Consider the following 21,874-nt stretch of genomic DNA (forward strand, 5'->3'; position numbering starts at 1 on the left):
GATACTGCTGTTTGATAAAACCCATCAGCTCTGGTCCGTTGACTGGTGGCCCCATGAACTCGATGGAGCCCTGTCTCCCAGGCAAACTAAGAAAAACCTCACTCGCAGGCTAGCTCAGGCCTATCTATGAAAGACCACATCTCCTCAATCTGTGGTGCCTGTTTCACCGCATGCAGGAATTGATGAAAGCCATCCTTGGCTGCCATATTCTGCTAGGTAACATCTGGTTTAAACCTTAGCCATAATTTGACTTGACTATGGCAATGCTCTGTTCGTGGCCGCCAATTACATTGTTATCCAAGCTTCAGGTGGTGCATAATACTTCTGACACCTGGTTTGTAACCTTCCTGATGGTTCTCCCTCGGCTCCTATGCTGAGAGGCACATTGCCTTCCAGTCAGGATGCAGGTGGCCTTTAAGCTGTGCTGTCTCACCCACAAGCCTCTAATGGATAAGGTCCCTACTTACTTACAGAAGAAGCTTTGTCATTACTATCCTGCCAGAAACCTTAGCTCTAGCAACAATGCCTTGTTAACTGTCCCCTGCATTTGCACTTCCAAATTTGGCAGATGATCCTTTTCCTTCACCGGCCCTTGGAATCAACTTACATACCACATCCACACCTGTCCAAGACTTTGTGAAGTTTAAATATCTCTTGAAGACCTGGTTGTTAACTTCCAAGCAGTGAATACTTTGAATCATATGCATATATTAATACTCTGGATATGAATTAGAAAATAAGAGCATAGCTATTAAGAAGGCTGCGCTGTGAGAATAAGAAACTACTGACAATGAACTGCGCACCCTCCAAGTTACTTTACATGAATGAGGTAATCCATTTTGTTGTCGGTTACTGGTACATCTTTCTGAGTGGTTTTTTTTCCAGCTCCAAGCTAGACACATCTAGTCAGCAGAAGCTTTTTGAAACAATTGAAGGATTCAGTGGACTTTGGTCGGAATACGAGCCCCAGATTTCCTAGAGGTTCCACCAGGCAGACCTATCAATCTGCTGCACCTGCTTTTGGGACATCACATGCTATACATCGCTTACACACTGCCAGCTATGTGAGAATGATTCAGCGGAATTCAGCCGGACTTCGAGTCGAAGATTTTGTAGAGGGTCCAGGAGGTGGCCCTCTCATTCTGCTGCACCTGCTTTTGGGACACCCCACCCTATACAGTGCTTACACACTGCCTGCTGCGCGGGATGTGCCAGGGCTAAGCCCTGCCAATGCTGGTCCCGTCTTGCACCCATCAGCGACAGGAAGAGCTAATGCAGGGTCATCCCCCCTGATTTTGGTCGGACACTGTTGGACTTCCTTTTATTCAGCTCGGGGTTGATTTTAAAATTTGTCGATTTATCCCACTTTGCTGACTGTCTGTGTGAAAGGCGTAGATCTAGTCATCTCGCAACCAGGCTTTGGCCTTTTGTAAGTATTGTGGATTACTTGCTTTGATGCCAGTCCCACTACTGAATTTCTATCATCTTGATGCCCACCTTTCTATTTACCTCTACTCTCTCCCCCTGCCTAGTCAGTTGTACATCAACCACCCTAGTATCTAGGGGTCAGAATTGGGAAGCAAAAGCTGCCAGAAGGAGACAAGTCCAAATCATGATCTTCCTTGTTTACTAATACAACTCTTGACTCATTTTTGGCAAGAGCCGGTTGAGTTGTTGCCAGGGAAATAGACATGGCCGAGCAACGACTCTCTGGAGCAGGGTGCCCCCTGTTCCAATATTTTGTCTATCCCTTGCCTCGAAACAGATAAAGGTTCAGTTGACAACACTGACCCACTCATTTATCAACTGGAAGCAATGGGCATTAACTGTGCTGATCATCATCAAGCGTTGTTGATAAATCCTCGGAGATTAGCTCTTCACCAGAGTGTGGATCTTCAGTGAATGGGAAATACCAGTCTATGGCTACAGGGGGAAACAACCTTTACAACACAACTTTTACACCGCACTACCATTACAACAAAACTTTTACAACGCAACATCCATTACAACGCATGCATTTACAACGCAACCATTACAACGCATGACACTGCAACGCACACCACTACAACGCATGCCTTAACAACGCAGTCATTACAACGCATACCATTACAACGCAAAGCATTACAACACATAGCATTACATCACATAGTACCCTTACACTATCCAACACTTACCCTACTGTTGCAGCCCCTGGAGTTAGAATAGTAATTTTTACCCCTACACTATCCAACACTTACCCTACTGTTTCATCCCCTGGAGTTAGAATAGTAACTTTAACCCCTACACTATCCAACACTTACCCTACTGTTAAACCCCCTGGAGTTAGAATAGTAATTTTTACCCCTACACTATCCAATACTTACCTTACATGCAATGTAATGTTATGCATTGTAATGGTATGTGTTGTAAATGTAGTATGCGTTGTAGTGGAATGCGTTGTAAAGGTAGTTTTAAAGTATTCGTTGTAATGGCATGCATTGTAATGGTATGCGTTGTAATGGATGTTGCGGTGTAAAATTGTGTTGTAAAGGTAGGCGTTGTAAAAGTATGCGTTGTAACGTCATACATCCGGCTACAGGGCATGCAAAGGTTGGAGCCTCTGAAATTAAAAATAAAGATAAGGAGAAAAGGAAAGCTGCTGGAAAAGCAATGGACAATTGTGATTCCCCTGGGACAGGACATGGCATTTTCCCTGGGCCTCAGAAATGGGACTGCATATTCATTCAGATGCTTGAGAAATTGAAGACTGTAATCCAAATTTGTGAAGCTCCTTTCATGGATGAAAAAACAAGTTTTTATATCTATGGTATCAAAATTGAGGAACTGTAATTCTACTCTTATTATGGCGGCAGAGCACACCAGCTCATTCAGTACAGTGGCCCCTCCTGTACTGACATCTTGAGGAGACTCAAGAGGATACTTATACATCTGTGTGGGATGAGGGTCCTCTGCTCATTAGGCCTGCAGTAAACCATGATGCCAATCCAAATCATGGAACCAGAGAGAGTATCGAGCTGCACAGTTTATGTCCCCTGGCTGTTAACGTGATTTGCCTTAACCTCCCACCCAAAGGTAGGCCTTATGTTGTGGTCCTGACTAGGGTGCTATGCCTGTCTCAAACCAAAGAAGAAACACACCTTAGCCTTGAGAACAAAGTATGCCATGGGCTAAATAAAAAAATGGACTTTGATTTTGCAGAGTTTGATGACAAGCTATTTGTCTGGGGTGGGTTGGATAGGTCCTTCTTGTAAGACCTTGTCAGAGGACTGTGCGGTTGTCAACTGAGGGAACCTGGCCCTCACCGAACGCCTAATGTTATCACATGATTATTATCCTGTAAAGGATCTTCTCAGGAATAAAAGTACAACAGCCTTACCATTAGTCTATTTTTATCATTACCTTGATGGACCCCAGCCTGCTCACATTCTTATATCTAGTGGGCCAACAACGAGTCTTAAATCTCCCAGGAGGGGCCTGGTCCTTAGGCCAGTGGTTCTTAAGTACAGAGCCCCTGCACCATATTTTCTCACCTTCAGCAGATTTAATACCCTCTCTGGCATGAAGGATATTAAGGATTCAGACTGACTGGGGTCAGAGGTTAGGGAAACAGTTGTGGTTGATAAAACTGGGGCCTGTTCAACCTTAGTGGCACAGCCTAGCCATGTGGGGCGATTGCTACCAACTAGGCAGTGCTAATATCATGGAACACTGTGAGCTTGTGGTCCAAAGTGGAAGATCCAAATGGGTTCTCCCTTATTTCTAAATATGGTATTATAATGTTGCAGAAAACATGGACAATGGGGGAGATTGCATTGGACAGGTTTGAAACTTTTTCTATCCAAGCAACATGTTCAGCGGGAGGGAGACCTTGGGACGGGGGGGGGGGGGGATGCTGGTGACCATGGTGCAGATAAACTTCTTTCTATTACTTCAATTGTATGCAATAACTCGGATTCAGATTTTATGGGTTGTTCATCACTTCTCTTTTAATTTCTTCTGGAACATTTTTTATAACGATATATTGGTATTGGGCTGCCAAATTAGGGGACTAGTTAACGCTACTGGGATACTAAAACATAGAGCAGAGCGTAAGCTGGGTGGGTTTCCAGCATTTTTTCGGGGGAGACTTCAATGCCAAAACTGGTCTTTGCAACACTATCTTGACCCTTCTGCCACTATCTTTGACCCTTCTGCTGTTTTTACCCTGATGCGATCAGGTGGTGTGATCAATAACAGAGGGCAAACACTTCTGCTCAATGTATTGGAATAGAATTTTTGTAACTTTGTTGAAATTGGGGTAAATCAGGAATTATATATCCGGACCTTTATAGGCAGGGGACAAGGTACAACCATAGACCATGCCTTTTTTTCTTGGGAGCTGACTAATTGTTACTTGGCTGGGGAGCTATCTCCAGTGGATATAGTGATCACAATCCTATTGAAATTACCCTAAACTTGCCACTAGCACAATAACCCATTATGCTGAAAGGTGTAACCAACCTGGCCGTCAAAGGACGTCAGATGGAAAGGGATAGACATCCCCCATGTAACAGATAAGGTGTCAGGGCCAATATGACCCTGATCTTGGATCACCTTCTGTCTGAAAATTGATCAGCCCTGGAGATCATAACCTCTTTAGAATCACTAAATAGTCATATTAAATCTACGCTCACATTCATGCCCAACTGTGTATTCATCACCAGCCCAGGGTGCTTTGACAGGGAATGTAGGGCTGCAAACCAAAATTTGAGGAATGACCTAAATTCCAGGTATTGAGATTGGGATAATATACTTAAAGCCAGGCAGCACTATAAGTCTACAATTAAAAAGCGTAAGGCAGCTATCAAGGAAGAGGCATGAAATAGCCTTCTTACTACCTGTAAGGATAGGGACCCTAAAAAATGCTGGGCAATTGTCAAATATAAACAGCATCCAATAAATAGGTGTGCGGATGGGCCCAAATATCACTCTGCAGAGCTGGCTTGACCACTTTAAGTATATTTATCCTTTTGAAGGCCCAACGTCTGATGAGCAGTATAATATATGTCCCTCTTTCGCCTTAACAATTAGGTTTGACCTTGATGATATAGCAAAGGCCATCAATTATAGCGCCTCAAGCAAAGCCCTGGGACTGGATGGGGTTCCCATGGACATGTATAAAAGCAATATTGATCTTTGAGCACCCCTTATCACCATCAATGTAAATGCTGCTTTCTCCTGTAAGATTCCCAGCTCATGCCAGCAAGCTACCATCATACCAATTTTTAAGACCGACCTTAGGCATGAGCCACGCTGCTACGGGCCAATCTCACCCCTTGGCTCTGTAGTCATGGTGATAGGCTGATTGATTCTTCACAGGATTGAAGGTTGGGTGAAGCAGAATGGAGTCCTGAGCGGGACTCAATTGGTTTCCGGGTAGGCCTGAAAGCACAGGAGCAATGCCTCAACCTGAACCTAATAGTGGGAAAATACGAAATTGCGAAGAAGTGTTCATTATACTTTGCATGTATGGACCTAAGAAGTGCATCAAATTATGTCTTATCCTTCAGCAGCTTGATATGTTGCAGGATCTGGTTGACTTTTTGCACACACTGCATAACAAGGTTTTGGCCAGGGTATGGTTTGGTATTGATGGGGAATGCACCCCCTTATTCTCCCTGGCTTGAGGTGTACACCAAGGGTGCGTCTTCGCACCAATCCTCTTTTTTTCAGACATAAAGGACTTAGACTCCTTCCTCATTAGAAACTGCTACGATTTAATGAGGATTAAGTTCAGTCCCCTGGCTGCGTTATCATATGCCTATGACACAGTCCTGATTTCCTGCACACGTAATGGGCTTCAGTCCCCAGTTGAGGACTTTGTATCCTTTATTGATAAATTGGACATAGATACTAACACTACTAAATCACATTATATAGTCTTCGTTTCACAGCGCACCAAGTTTAGACCAATATCTATTAAGGGAACTAACATCACCAAGGTCAGCAAATTCCCTTACTTGGGAGTTATGTTTGACAATAATACCAGTTTTGTGTCCTGTCTCTCCAACCGCTGTTCTCAATTTAACAGTGCAGTGGGGGCCCTTTTTAATGTATTCATCCGAGTAGACAGCAAATCCATTGCACCTTTGTTGCAAATCTATAAATTGAAATGCATATCTGTTGTCACTTAGCCTGGAATATGGGGGCATAGAGACAGTAGTAGTCTTCAGAGGGAGGAAAATAATTTCTGTCAGCGGCTTCTTGGTCTTGGACTAGGTAGCTCACAGAAATTTTTAGACAAGGATCTGAGGTTATCTAATGCGTTGGACCTGGTAGGACTGACTCCCCTTCTTCTTTGGTCCTCTATTTGTAGCAACCCGGAGGCCTCTTTTGACAGAGATGTTATAGAGGATTGTCTGTTTTGTTATCATTGCTTAAGTATCCCATGACTGGAATATATTCACAAATCAGTGAAGACGGTGGGAAGACCAGAGTTATTCTTTAACCTGCGCACTATTTAAAAGGGGGAATCTGCTAAGCTTTAAGATCTGTTTGTGAAAGGGGCAGCCTCTAGAAGAGAACATTGTGAAGTGAGGAGACCTAACATGAGAAAATTGGTGAGACTACAAACGGCCAAGGGGTTGAGCCATACCTATTGTATGTCACCAACATAAGGGAAAGGGCTTTCATTGACAAAGTTTCGTTTAGGTACAATCAGGTCTCATCTGTTTCCCTCCTGGCTAATTTGATCCGAAATCTATTCTGCTTTGTCCCTGTGACAAATCAAACCCATTTTATTACTGTTACTCGAAACCTAGGGTTTTAATCAATTCAGACCTGCGCTTTACTACCTGCGGATGCTCCCGAATCATCATGTGTCTCTCTCTGTAGGAGCATTCTTAAAAAAAGGCACTTTATTGGCTCAACTTCGCAGCCTTTTACAAGGTCATACTAAATATTTTATGACGATTTGAAACATTTTTTTAATCCTTTTCTGTGCATTTTACATAACAATGTTGCATGGAAGCGCTGAAGGTTGTATTTTAAAATATTTATTAGAACTTTTATTATCATTTTAATATTGAATAAAATGATCTTGCCATTTATGCAAAGTCAATGTCTTTCCACAAACAGCAGCATACTTCCATGTAAATGCACTTTTAATAAAAAATGAATCTGTTTCCAACATGATTTTGACAAGACGATGACCTTAAACGTACCTAGTAATATATCTTACAATTTGCTTCATTCTATTGCATGTATGCACAATTGGTCGCTTTGCTCAATATGTACTTCATGTACTTCAGATTGGCAAGGAACGTACTATCAATTTGACTACAATGAGATACTGATTTGTTATACAGTGACAAAAATTTGTAGAAAATGTAATGTATTTTTAGTTTGCTGTTGATTTTATTCTTTTATGGATTAATCTTATTTTAAATAATGAAGCTGGGTTGATGGGTAAGATGTGGAATACAATACACACTCTCAACAACTGCTTCACTCTCGCTGCTTTTTTAATGTCACATTTGGTTTTGTTTCTTTCAGTGTCAAATTGTTCAACAGTCACAGGGTCTGTATATAGCAGTTGTGGACCAGCTTGCCCCCGGTCATGTGATGATATTGCAGTAAGAAATTAACTTGTGAATTTATGTATCCCCCTTCTCTCTCTCTCTTTCTGTGTCTTCACTTGCTCTTGCTTCTTTTTTTATTATTATTTATTTTGATGACTTTTCCTGACACCATGTACTACTCTTGGTCATTGTTTTTATTACTTCTATAGGAGAGCTGATACTTCGAGGTCAATTTATCATGCCAGTTTCTATACATGGCTTTATTTTTGGTACCCCTGACACTACCCTCTCAGAATCTGGTCTCGTTGATCAAGGAGGAAGCAATATAAACAAAAAGTAAAGTGGGGTTTTGAAGTCTGGTTTTCTGTTGGCTTATGTATCGCCTTGCCATTCCCTTAGTACATCAGCAGCAAAAAGGAGAGAGAGGCTAAAGATGGTCCCAGATATCAAACATTTTGTGTCCTTAGGAGTGAAGGCGTCAAATAATGTTTAAAACGTCTTTTAACACACTTCGTATAATTTAGTGAATCACTGTCTATGGGTTATTCTCTCCTGTGCCCCCACAGTATGATCTACCTATTAAGAAGAGGAAATATGGGTATGTCCAATACCTCCAAAAATGACATACTGAAACAAAATGTGAGACATGTTTAGGCAGATTGTTGTGATGCCTTGGGGTTAACAAGATCTTAATAACTTTTATCTGTGGAATGAGTTACTGAGATTGTACCTGGGAGTTACTTTTTGGACCTAATCTTAAGGGAGCTGGAGAGGGCGAGGGAAAGATTATCAATAAGTAGGCATGCACCTGAAAATTGGCTTTAGTGAATAAGCCCATGTAGAAATTGTAAATTTGGAGCCATGAGAATGTTGAATGTAGAAGGAGGAACCCAAGTTTCTCTTTATTACATCCCAGATCTTGCACTGATCTTTATTGAATCAGAATTGTGTATCATAATGCAGAAAACACCTGTCTTCAATTAATACAAATATAACATTTAGCCCACCAGAAGTTTTGCAGGCAATACGCTAACAGTGCTTTCCCATATTGTAAGGGTGGTGATTTGAGGCTATACTTGTAAAAGTCTAATTATGCCTGCAACTCCTGCTTTAATGATTGGGACGTCCTAACAAATAAGCGTTCACAGTAATTAAGCTTGAGTGGCTTTCAAATCAGGTGGGAAGTATAAAATGGGTGAGACATTTTACTTTAATGTGCTGTAGAAAGCAATATTTTCCCAGAATAATTTACACAAACCCCTGAAAAAAACATAGTTCCCTTTTGTAGACATTTGGAATAAGACGCCTTCTGCCTGGGCCTTGGTTCCATGGTCAAAGCGTGTGATGAAGACCTGATGGGATGGCTCATCAGGTGTTACAGATTATGGTCAATGTTTCTTTTATATTACACTAAAAGGTGCACATTTCTTAATATATGTTCAGTCACTATACCACTGAGGTTCCATCAATATTCTTGGGCTATTTTATCAATGAGTGATCTTTCATCAGTTATACATTTTGCATTGCTACATCAATCTGAATCATCCACAAACAGTTAGGTTTGTAATATGCAATATATAAAGGACATTTATGGCGCTAGACCTTCAGCCTTAGAGTGGGCGTCCCCCAAACCTTTTGCCTTCACCCTACTTTTTACCAAATTTGTTTTTGTTGGTCCTAAAACTCTATGCACTCTACCACTTCTCACTAGTACTAAAGTACTTCTGCTCACTCTCTAAAACCCAGTGAAATTGGTTTACTCCAGATTGGCATTTTTAATTTACTTACACATCCCTAGCAATGTGTTATACCCTATACCCAAGATGTGCAAATTATATGCTACTAGTAGTCCTGACTGTAGAACTTATTGTGCCATCCACTTAAGAGGCCCTTAAAACATATCCCAGGTTTGTCATTGCAGCCAGAATGCAGTTGTAAACTGCCAGTTCGATTTGGCAAGATAACCCCTTGCCAAGCTTTATAATCCCCTTTTATTACATATAAGTCACCCCTAAGGTAGGCTCTTGGCAGTCCATAGATCAGGGCGCATTGTAATTAAAAGGTTGTACATTTATTTTAAATTTTTAAACGTCTTAGTAATAAAAATGTTCCTTTTGACTTCTGTGACGCCTACCTCTGCCATACTATAACATTGAGTTGACTTATCACATTTAATACGTGCTAACTTTTGATTTGAAGCAGGTAGGGAGTTTCTTTGGTGTCTAAGAAATTGGAATTTATAATCCTCTTTAATGGTGAAGTCAGATTTTAAGTTACAATTTTGAACAAGCCTTTTTAAGAAAGTTGAAATTTTCCTGCCATAGCTGTTTTGTGCATGCAGCCTGTTTCTGAGTCACATGACTGGGTGTAGATGGCAGTTGGACTGTTTTACTCCTCCCAGACAGCCACAGAATGGAGGTATTAGGTGGGCCAGGATGAGCTATCACTGGTAGGATGGTGGGCAGAGCTGGGCGCAACCCCTCTTGATAATTAATGGGCTGTGCACTGCCTTCACATAAAGGAATTCACACCACCTCATTGTGCATGTAGTCAGGCCTTCACACCACCTCGTTGTGCATGTAGTTAGGCCGGAGCCAGGGCTGGAATTAGGGCAGAGGAGGCAGGAATTTCCAAGCACTTCAAAGGGAAAACTATAGAAACCCCTCCTATTTCAAAGAAGGCACCTGGTGTAAAAATAATGCCCTCAGACCCACTCTTCAGTTCACTTACTGAACCTGGGGAAGGGATCTTAGAGAACTGAATGCTGCTGTGGCCTGCTGCGTACTTGAGAAGCCGGCTTTGATGTACCTAGAAGGAGTGCTCTGCTGCCTGAAGCATTCCTTGAACCTTAAGAGTCCTACCCTGCTTCTTAAACCCAGGACTACCAGAGTGACTCCAAGGGCTAGCCTCCTGACCAGAGCTTTGGGGACAGAAAGCGCTCCGGCCATCTTCAGCACATACCAGGATCCAGCCTGAGTGAGGCCTGACTCTTCAAGTTTTGCTTCTCTAGTCCTGGACCCTTAGAGGTGATACTAAAGTTGGGCAGATAGCCAAAATCCAAAACTTCAGATTTTATGGCTAAAAAGTGCTCAGTGAACTGAGAAGCGACTGGGACCTACTTGCTCGCCAATCCGCCCAAGGTGCATCACCGACAGGGAGTCCAGCTTTCTTGAGCCCTTGTCGGCTACTGGTTACAGTCTCATTCCAATGGAAATGTTTGACTTCAATTAAAGAGACTAGGGGCCCGATGTAGGTGCCCTAATCACAGTCGGAAACGCCCGAATTCGGCCGTTTCCGACCGGTATTACGGTTTTCAGATGTAGGGCATGCATTTACAGAATCGGTATTTTACCGATTCTGTATTTACCGATTTGGTAAAATTACCGAATCGGTAAATACAGACTCGGTAAAATACTGATTCTGTAAATGCAGATGTAGCTGGCACATGTCAGAGTGCCACATGGCTTTAAGAATCGGTATTTTCCCACCCAATCCAATTGGGTGGTAAAATACCGAATACAGGTGTGCATGCACATCTGTGCATGCACACCTGTGCAATGTGACACACAGACATGCCCTTAGGGCATGTCTGCTCGGAATTGGGGTGCAAGAGGGTGTCAAAGTGACACCCCCTGCACCCTTGCAAAAATCGGTATTTACACATTGGTATATATATTTAACAGTCATAAACATTTTTAAAACACTCACAGTCACAGGATGATGTCATCAGTAATGTCATCAGTGATGTCACTGACCCTATAATGAGTGAAGTAATATGTGAGGTCATAAGCAGTGCATTGCAGGGGCCAGGGGCATGAGTGATAATTAGCTCACAAACGGGTGAATCTCACTGGTTTTGTATGAGTGGTAACTTGAGCCTAACTATAATGTCCCTTTAACCTTTGTTATTTTCAGTAATTTCTATTTTTTTAATTCCATTTCCTAACTATAACATCCCTATAACATTTTTTCCCAGTGAATATATATATATAGATGTGGCAGACCCCACTGGAGGGGTTAATTGAACTGACAAAGAATACAAACACTACAAATCCCAACATGCACTAAAAGGAATACTCACAGAGGAGGCATACCAGAGTGCAATATAATTCATTAAGCATGTAGATAAATGTGTTTTTCAGCGTGACTGCACCAACTTTGATTAGCCTGTGAACAAGAAGTGTGGTACTTCGAAACACATAAGGCAGAAAGAACTTCTGGATGCAAGCTGGCGGCTGATTTTAAATAAAAATAATTCCATGAGTTCATCAGCAGGTGAGTGTGTTTTCATTGAGGACATTTTTGGAACATGTATACTGGCTGTCCTGCCAGAGAAGACTTCATCACCACCAAAGTAAAGGAGCGGCCGCAGGGCTGGAACTGTGCAAGCTACATTTGGAGGTCCACTTTAGGGCTGTGAATAAACTCATTTTTTAACCGGAGATATTGCAGACCCGACTGGAGGGGCAAATTGAACTGACTAACATTACAGATCCCAACATGCACTAAAAGGAATTCTCACCGAGGAGGCACAGCAGGGTGCAATATAATTAATTAAGCATGTGGATAAATGTGTTTATCAGCGTGACTCAGGCGGGCAACTAGAGCCAAATTTGGGGGGGGGGGGCTGAAAATATTTCGGGGGGGGCTAATTCTTCCAACCACAGACAGAGTGGCTGTAGAATGGGTGAACACACAACAAAAGCCTCATTTACAATTAATGGTCTTTTAAAGACCTGTTAAGTACTCGGGTGTGGCTGCAATTAAGATGCTCGCCAGCCCGCGAAGACGTGTCAGCCGGGGCTGACACACGCGACGTTGGGAGGGGGCTGATGCCCCGTGAGCCCAATGGGTGTTGCGCGCCTGGCGTGACTGCACCAACTCTGATTAGCCTGTGAACAAGAAGTGTGGTACTTGGAAACGCGTAAGGCAGAAAGAACTTCTGGATGCCAGCTGCCGGTTAATTTTAAATAAAAAGAATTCCATGAATTCATCAGCAGGCGAGTGCGTTTTCATTGAGCATGTTTTTGGAACATGTATGCTGGCTGTGCTGCCAGAGAAGACTGCACCACCACCAAAGTCTGCAAAGCGGAACTGCTGAGAAGCGAAAGAATCACTGTGCAAGCTATATTTGGTGGCCCACTGGAGGGCTTTGAATAAACTCACATTTTAATCGGAGATGTGGCAGACCACACTGGAGGGGTTGATTGAACTGACAAACACTACAAATCCCAACATGCGCTAAAAGGAATACTCACAGAGTGCAATATAATTAATTAAGCATATAGATAAATGTGTTTTTCAGCGTGACTGCACCAACTCTGATTAGCCTGTGAACAAGAAGTGTGGTACTTCGAAACGCATAAGGCAAAAAGAACTTCTGGATGCAAGCTGCCGGTTGATTGTAAATAGAAAGATTTCCATGAATTCATCAGCAGGCGAGTTTGTTTTCATTGAGGATGTTTTTGTAACATATATATATATTACCTACTGGCGATAGCCAGTAGGTATATATAGTTAGGATTTTTTCTCAATGGAACTTTTGAAAATTCTATGTCTAATAACTTTGGCGTTTGTGGACGGAATCGGCACATTTTGTTTCTGAGCAGCCCCTAAAAATTTGGGGGGGTTCCGTCAAGGGGGGGCCGAGAAAAAAGGGGGGTCCCAAAACGCGTTTTTCCCATTCATTTTTCCATAGGGCGTTTGGCCTCACTTTTAGCTCGAATGGCTGAATGGATTTGCACGAAACTTGGCAAAATTGTAGGGACTGTTAGCCCGATGTGCCTTTGCTGGGTCTCAATATATGTGCTCCAGTGGATTTTGAGAAACTAACGTTTAAAAAAACAGATATATCTGTGACAGCGTACCGGATAGCGCACCAGTTCGCGTACTTTTCGCGTAACGGAGCTTTGCGAAGCGAAGCTGATTGGCTCTCCGGTGTCTGTCAACATTTTAAACAGTCCAGAGCGGCCTCCATCTTGTCTCTCGGTAGGATCGAGAGACAAGAGGAGGCCAAAACGAAGGGGGAAATGAAGGAAGGGGGGCAAGGTAGACCTCTTCTGACCCCCTAGGATTGATGAGGGGGATATTAAAGTGCCCCGCGGGGCCCAAAAAAAAAATTGCGATTTTTTGTCGTAGAGGCGCAAATCGGTACGTGAACCGGGCAGCTAACCGGCAGCGTAACGGGAGTCTGAGGAGAAGCTGATTGGCTGTCAACATTGTAAACAGTCCGGAGCGGCCGCCATCTTGTCTCTCAGTAGGATCGAGAGACAAGAGGTGGTGAAAAACGAAGGGGGAAATGAAGGAAAGGGGGCAAGGTAGACCCCTCCTGACCCCCTAGGATTGATGAGGGGGATATTAAAGTGCCCCGCGGGGCAAAAGAAAAAAAAAGAAAATTGCGATTTTTCGCGGTAGAGGCGCTTCCCGGTACGCCAACCGGGCAGCTAACCGGTAGCGTAACGGGAGTCCGACATCTTGTGTTTTTGGAGCGTCCGGTTTGCGTACCGGGTAGCGTTTCGGTAAGCGTAACAAGGGGAAAACCAAGAGAAACAGTAAAATATAATTTAAAGGAATAGATTTCCACCAAACTTGGCAAAATTGTAGGGACTGTTTGTTTGATGTGCCTTTGCAAGGCCTCAAGATATGTGCACCTGTGGATTTTGTCTAATTAAGGTTAAAAAAATATATATATATCTGTAAGCGTGCTCTGGCGCGCTTACGTTACGGGTTTTGTTTGCGCTGCAGAGACGATACGTCACGTTTATGGGACGCGTCATGAGGCGTCTCACGTGGCTACGTGATACATCTGAAAGAGGCACGTTAGTGATAGAATAAAGAATATATTTTACAGCTATAGATATTAGCTTTTAAAAAACCAATGAAATTCACTGAAAAAACCATAGGTTATAGACCATATATAGTTAGGAATTTGCATTTACAAAACCATGAAAATTCACAGAAAAAACCATTGGTTATAGACCATATATAGTTAGGGATTAGCATTTACAAAACCTTAATTTACTCGCACAAAACCATAGAAATTCACATATATAGTTAGTTGTATATATCGCGCACCCGCAATCCACTGCTGATGATGTCACATATTACATCATTCATGACATGGTCAGTGACATCACTGATGACATCACTGATGACATCTCAAATGACATCACTGATGACATCTCAAATGACATCACTGATGACATCTCAAATGACATCACTGATGACATCACTGATGACATCTCAAATGACATCACTGATGAAATCACTGATAACATCTCATTTGACATTACTGATCACATCACTGATGATATCATTCATGTGATAATACGATGAACCTCTTCAGACTCTAATATAACCTTAGATACAATCAGTGTAAACAGACACTCACAGACTGTCACTCATCCATGGAGTTACTCACACACCTAGTCAGTCATGCAAAGAATCAATCACACCTCCATTTCCTCAACTATACAGTTATACACACCTTACTTAATCAAACATATACTAACACATATTTACTCTCTTATACAATCACTGATACAAGTTCACAATGATCCATACAGCCACTCACACATTCACTGGCTCTTATGCACAGTTATTTATATATGTCAACTCTTACATGTACTGTGTTTTACATATGTACTTACTTTGACATGTAGCACTGAGAAATCCAATCACTCACCAATACACTCATGCAGACAGTCAACCGCCCATACAGCTGTTTCCACATGCACTTTTGAACCCATACATCTACTGAATCAACTGCTCACACATCTATGCACAGAGTCACATACCTCCCAGCCACCCCCACACACACACTCACTCTCCCATACAAATATTTGGGCAACCAATCAATAACCCATATAGTTACTCATATAGCTACTGATCAACACATGCAGCAGTTTACAGAACTACAGAAATAATGATGCACAAATTAAGACAGTTTAGTCACTAACCCATGCACTCAGTGAGACACATTTAATCATTCTCTCATACAGTCAGTCATGCACCTACTAAATCCTTCAACAAACACATATACATCCACTCATTCTTCAATATGTAAGACATATTTTAACTTTACAGAAACATACAGTCACTGGATGTTGTCATCAGTGATGTCATCAGTGATGTCATTTGAGATGTCATCAGTGATGTCATTTGAGATGTCATCAGTGATGTCATCAGTGATGTCACTGACCATGTCATCAATGATGTAATATGTGACATCATCAGCAGTGGATTGCGGGTGCGCGATATATAGTTATTGCAACTAACTATATATGCGAATTGCTATGGTTTTGTGCGAGTAAATTAAGGTTTTGTAAATGCTAATCCCTAACTATATATGGTCTATAACCAATGGTTTTTTCAGTGAATTTTCATGGTTTTGTAAATGCTAATTCCTAACTATATATGGTCTATAACCTATGTTTTTTTCAGTGAATATATATATATATATATACACACACACACACACACGTGTGTGTGTGTGCATAGATACATATATATATATATATTTTTTTCCAATAAAAACTATACTATATAAATAAAGGAATAAACACACACACACATCAAATATTAAAAACTTAGTGGTAAATACACTTTATAAATCTACATTAACATCACCTGTATGACCAGTGTTCGATACGGTGAGAGAAATAGAATATGCCCACTAGAGGGCAGGATGCCGAAATCGTGTCTCAGTAATAACGCGTAGCGTGATGACAAGATAATTGTATTCTCTTTTCCACCAGGGTAAACAGTGCACACTGTTTGTATAAAAATCTATCAGAGAGATTGTTACACATAGAACATCGTGAGTGTAGAAATTGATCACCACATAGTGCTCAAGGAATGAGCAAAGGTAACTACAACTAATCCCTTCACCTGTGTTTAAATAAGAGAAACTTTCCATCAACATACTACAATCACCACAATGCATCAGAAAGGTAATCCAGGTTTTCAGCTAACACGTGATGTTGTGTATACTGTTTTTATTGGCTAGTTTGAATGCAACAATTTAACCGTGAACAAGCTATTTGTAATAGCGAAACTCGACGGTTGTCTCTGGAACCCTTATGCCAAAAGCCAAATGAAATAAAATTTGGAGAGGAAATTATACAGCCCGTGAGTGCGCATTCATTGAGAATCTTCAACCAAAGGTTTTTATTGGGAAATTTATACGCGGCCGGGTTCTGCCGCCGAGTACGCACCGGATTGAGATGCGCCCATGGTCTGTGAAACAGCGAGCCAGTCTCGGGCAATATATATATATATACATATATATATATATATATATATATATATATATATATATATATATATATATATATATATATATATATATATATATATATATATATATATATATATATATATATATATTTCCACAAATGCTGACCTCAGTAAAAAATCAGCGGGACACATGCTCCGGGCACAAACAAAGGATTTATTTGGTTCATCACAAACGCACTCCTGTAGTCCGTGAAACGCTATGGCAGACACGTTTCTGGCCAAAATGGCCGTCATCAGTGCCGGTCCCACAAGCTAATGATATTTTGTGGGCTCCAGAGAACACTCCCTTAATAGCAGTCTCTCGACTCCTCCTCCCACAGGCAGGTGTGTTATTTGCACTGCGCCTCCCAGGAGCACTGCATGATGGAAGTTGCAGTCCACGAGGTCCGGCATACAAATGTATCAGACACAGGCCCAAATTAATGTCCCCAATTTCTTGGCGCTTTACTGCATTCCACCTCAGAGGTCCAGGGTATGATGTTCCGGCCACTACCTTCTTTTGTGCCCTTATCAGGCAGCGTGATGCTGCATCCTCTCTCCCCTCACGTAGATACAGCCCATGTGGAGAATACCTCTGGTTTGGGCGGGCGCCGCGCTGTACTCCTCGTACTGCACCACTGTTTTGCTGATTACGCGGAGCTCCAGACCGAGAGGGCGTGCCCCTTGACGGTATCAGCAGAAAACCGGCTACACACTCCACCAATGCTGACCTCAAGAAAAAATCAGCGGGACACATGCTCCGGGCACAAACAAAGGATTTATTTGGTTCATCACAAACGCACTCCTGTAGTCCGTGAAACGTTATGGCAGACGCGTTTCTGGCCGAAATGGCCGTCATCAGTGCCGGTCCCACAAACTAAAGATATTTTGTTGGCTCTAGAGACCTCTCCCTTAATAGCAGTCTCTCGACTCCTCCTCCCACAGGCAGGTGTGTTAATTGCGCTGCGCCTCCCAGGAGCACTGCATGATGGAAGTATATATAGCTATAGATCCACGTAGTTTCATCTCCTTCTTTCTCCCCTCCCTCGAGGTAGTTGGATCGCTGATTACCGGCGGAGCATGCCGGACATGACATTCCACAAGTTACTCAAATAAAGCAATCTCTCTCAATTTATTTTCAGTTACACGTTTCACCTGACACAGCAGGCTTGCTCACCCACTGAATTCTGGGACAAGCTGACAATAGTAGAATGCACAGAAAACGAAAAGGGACTTATTGTTGTTGGTCACAATGGCGTCCATATTGGACTGTTGTAATTTACAGACAGACTTTTTGAGCAATCTTTTCTCTGGCAAAACACAGCATATAGCGGAGGTTGCCTTAAGGTTTGCACACTCTTTGGTTGCTCGATTTTTAAGTACGGTGGTACATCACCATACTTCATTCTGAATATTCGTTTGGAGTTTCACGCTTTTTATGCATCCCGGTGCTTCCGTGCAAATGAATCAGAATCCAAGTTGGCCCTGAAATATTCTGGTCAGCTTGGTGAAAATAGTCATTGTGTGCAATACGTAAGGTCAACACTCTTCTAAAGTCCTATTCTATCTGGACTGCAAAGTCCTCTTGCATTTACTTTGAAGGGTCAACCATTTTTATTATTAGCCCTGCAGATGGTCTAGTGGACAAAAGCCTCATTAGACCGAAACGTCGACAATTGCACCTCTTTCCTTTTCAATGTTGTTTAATCATTTAAGAAAAGGTGTTCACAATTGTTACTAGGAAGGACATTTATTTGCATACAGCTGCCACTTCTGGTCTCATTGTGTTATGTAATGATTTTGTACCCTTTACACATTGTTCTGTAACAATATAAAACTCTTTTGAATATATACACCAGTGTTTCTATTATATTTTAATTACCCGAAGGTGTCAAGGCGCTGGAGACCCTCGGGAAGATTAAGCGAGCTATTGCCAGAGTTACATGGTCCTGGGGTGATCTGCCGCCAGCCCAGGGGATTGAACCGGGAGTCCCAGGTTCCAGAGTCAGTCGCCCTGGCCGCTGTGCCACACCTCTTCATCAGTGTTTAGTTTAGTAAATGATTTGTAGGCGCATTTACCTGCTAAGAATCATTTACAGGCACCGATATTGGTTCATAGAACATATGTAGGAGCATCAGCTCGATGCACTGATTGCTGTGCAATTAAAATTACAACTCTGGGTACATTTGTGTGTGTGTATTTATTCATCATTCAATACATTTGTATATTTTACTAATATACATGTACATTGTCTGTCTAGAGTAGCCTCCCTATTGGCTTGGTGTAACTCGGAAATAGCAGTTCAACTACCAAATAGTATTCTTTGGCTGTGTTTCTACACTGTGGGAATGTGGTTCTTACAATTCAGGTTAAAAGTCCCTATGTTTAGACACTATAAGTAGGTAGCCCACAGAATAAAAGTCAGTACACTTTATTTGGCATAATGCTATTGCAAAAAGTGGTATCTACTTGTACAGTGTTTTCCTTGCATGGATTGAAGGAAAGAGGTACCTCTGGGAGCCTAGAAGATTCCACAGTCTGTGCATTGCTGATGTGTATTTAATGCTCATACACTCAGGGTAAGAAATCCATATCTTAGGTAGAAAAATCATATATCCTTACATGTCCTTCAAAAAACAGTAATGTGAAAGTGCAGACCTATATAAAGCGTTGTGCCTTGACAGAGGTGGGATATACAAGCACAGTGTTAGACATTAGGTAAGTTACTCCGACAGGACAGACAATTGATGCAGTATTTTGGTTTGTACAACGTTGTGCTCCCCAACACTCAAGCACAGTATGTCGCTGTCCCTTGTTATCAGCCCACAGTCAAACTAAAAAAGGAGAAGAAATTCTAAACCACCACCATTTCACATCTATCAATTCAGATAATATTTCAAAAGAGAGACTCTGATATGTAATTAAGAAAAAAAGGGTTCTCTTATCTGTCTAGTGATGTCGAAGAAAAGGGTGGGGAAGAAATCAACGAAGCCACTTCTGAGTCAGCCCCTTCCTTTCCTCCTGTGATTTAAAAGAAAAAACAAAGATTATTAATATGGTTAGGGTTAAAAACCGAAGTTATAACTCTTACAGTAAAAACCGAAACCACAGACATCTTGGTAGTATTGCACCTAGGAGTATGGTTGGGTTCCCTAAATATACTTGGAGCATGTCCATACCCTGTATCAGTGCTGGGGTAACTAGTGTTCATGAAGGTGTATATTGTGTTCTTTGTCTTGGTTGTGAACCCCAGGAGTTTTGGTCTATAGGTTAATAATATGCTAGGACTCCCTCTGACTGACGCTGAATACTCTGTTTCCACCCCTGATGTTCTGTTCAATTTGCTCAATTGCAAAGTACGTGAGCAATGAGCTGTTCAATAGGTGATATTCAGCAAAATGCCTTGATACTGGGTAGTGAGGGTCTTTGTTTTTATTTGCCCTCATGTGTTCTAAGACTCTTATCTTCACTGCCAGGGTGGTGCTACCTACATACCGTAGATGCAGGGGCATTCTAGAATGTAAATGTTGAAGGCTGACCCACAGGTAAGGAATTGGTTTATGGTCTTTTCTGATGTTGGAGCGTGGTATTGTTTCCGCATGTGACTGTTCTGGCACGCCTTGCAGTGCCCACATGGAAAAAATCCCTTCAAGCTCAAGGGTGTATTAAACTGTTTATTGTTTACATCTCCTTTCACCAGTAGGTCTTTGAAGTTCCTGCCCTTTCTGTATTTGATTTGGGGGAGTTTGGGTATCTTTTCAGCTAAAGTGGGTTCACTTGTTATAATATTACAATTTTGATTCCGGATTTTGGAAATTTTCTTGGACTGTGAGGTGTATTTCAGGCTAACTCTCGGGATTTTGCTGACCTTATTCTTGGCCCTTTCTAATACCCATCTAGGATGACCTCTCTCTTTGAAACATGTGATCATTCTTTCTTGTTCTTCCAGGAAATCTTCCTGGTTGCTGCAGTTCCTTCTGGCCCTCAACAGCTTTCCAAAGGGGATGCTCCACTTCAGGGTCTCTGGGTGGCTACTGAGTGCGTGAAGGAGAATGTTGCCTGCTGTTATTTTTCTGTGCAGTTTAGTGCACATCTGATTCTCTCATACTTCTACCACTACATCCAGGAATTCAAAAGACTTTCTTCTAGTGGTGTTTGTCAGTTGAGATTTATTCACATTCAGTTTGTCAATTAATCTCCTGGCACTGTCTTTGCTTCCTTTCCATATGACAAATAAGTCATCATTATTCTCTGTTTCTAGTTCCTTCAAAACCCCCCCTTCCCAAAACCGTAAAATAACATGTTTGCAAAGTTTGGGACAAAGCAAGTCCTATGGTTTTGCTGAGGACGTGCTTGTACAGGGTTCCATTAAATAAAACAACTTTTATTATATAAGTAGAACTTAATCATTTCTAATAACATTGCTATATGTTACAGATTTTTCTTTTCTTCAAAAAGAAATGGCAGCATTGTATGTCCAAAGTGTGATCAATGATTGAATATAGGAAATTAACATCCATGTTTACAAGCATGAAGTCTGCCTCTCATATGACGTTCTTTATTTTGCCCAGGAAATCCTTTGTGTCTTTATTGTATGATAGTGTGCCATCATGTATTCGTGGATGAAATGGTCCACATATTTCGATATGTGTTCAGAGACACATCCTATGAATGAGACTGTCGGTCTCCCTGGTGGTGAAGTGGGATTCTTGTGCACTTTGGGCAAGAGGTAAAAACTGGGTAATCGGGGTAGACTTTTTTCAGGTAACATTACTCTTCCCATTGTAGGATACCTCGATCTTTCCAGTTTGTCAGCATATTCCAGATTGTAACAATGCTTTAAATATACTCTGCCATGTTGATTTCACATAGAATCTGGAATCATGTAACTGCTTCTGTGCTTCTATCTACATGCTTCTATCCAAAAGTACAATGTTTCCTCCCTTGTCAGCAAGGCAGATGACCAAATGTTCATGATTTCACAATTTCCCATTGAGCTATAGAGAAGTTCGAGGGTGCATCTATTTTTTCCCCTTTG

At 41.8% G+C, this 21,874-nt stretch overlaps 1 protein-coding gene across 1 annotated transcript in view; it reads left to right on the top strand.

Annotated features, from left to right (window-relative positions):
- Positions 1 to 21,874, top strand: part of LOC147685082 (SCO-spondin-like) — a 1,395,910-nt gene that overhangs the window by 752,417 nt on the left and 621,619 nt on the right. The window contains exon 58 of the mRNA XM_086939757.1: positions 7,534 to 7,613. Coding sequence (XP_086795883.1) covers positions 7,534 to 7,613 — 80 coding nt within the window. The remainder of the gene's footprint in view (positions 1 to 7,533; positions 7,614 to 21,874) is intronic.

This window comes from Lissotriton vulgaris, chromosome 10 (genome assembly GCF_964263255.1).
Source record: "Lissotriton vulgaris chromosome 10, aLisVul1.2, whole genome shotgun sequence".
In the NCBI taxonomy this organism is placed as follows: domain Eukaryota; kingdom Metazoa; phylum Chordata; class Amphibia; order Caudata; family Salamandridae; genus Lissotriton; species Lissotriton vulgaris.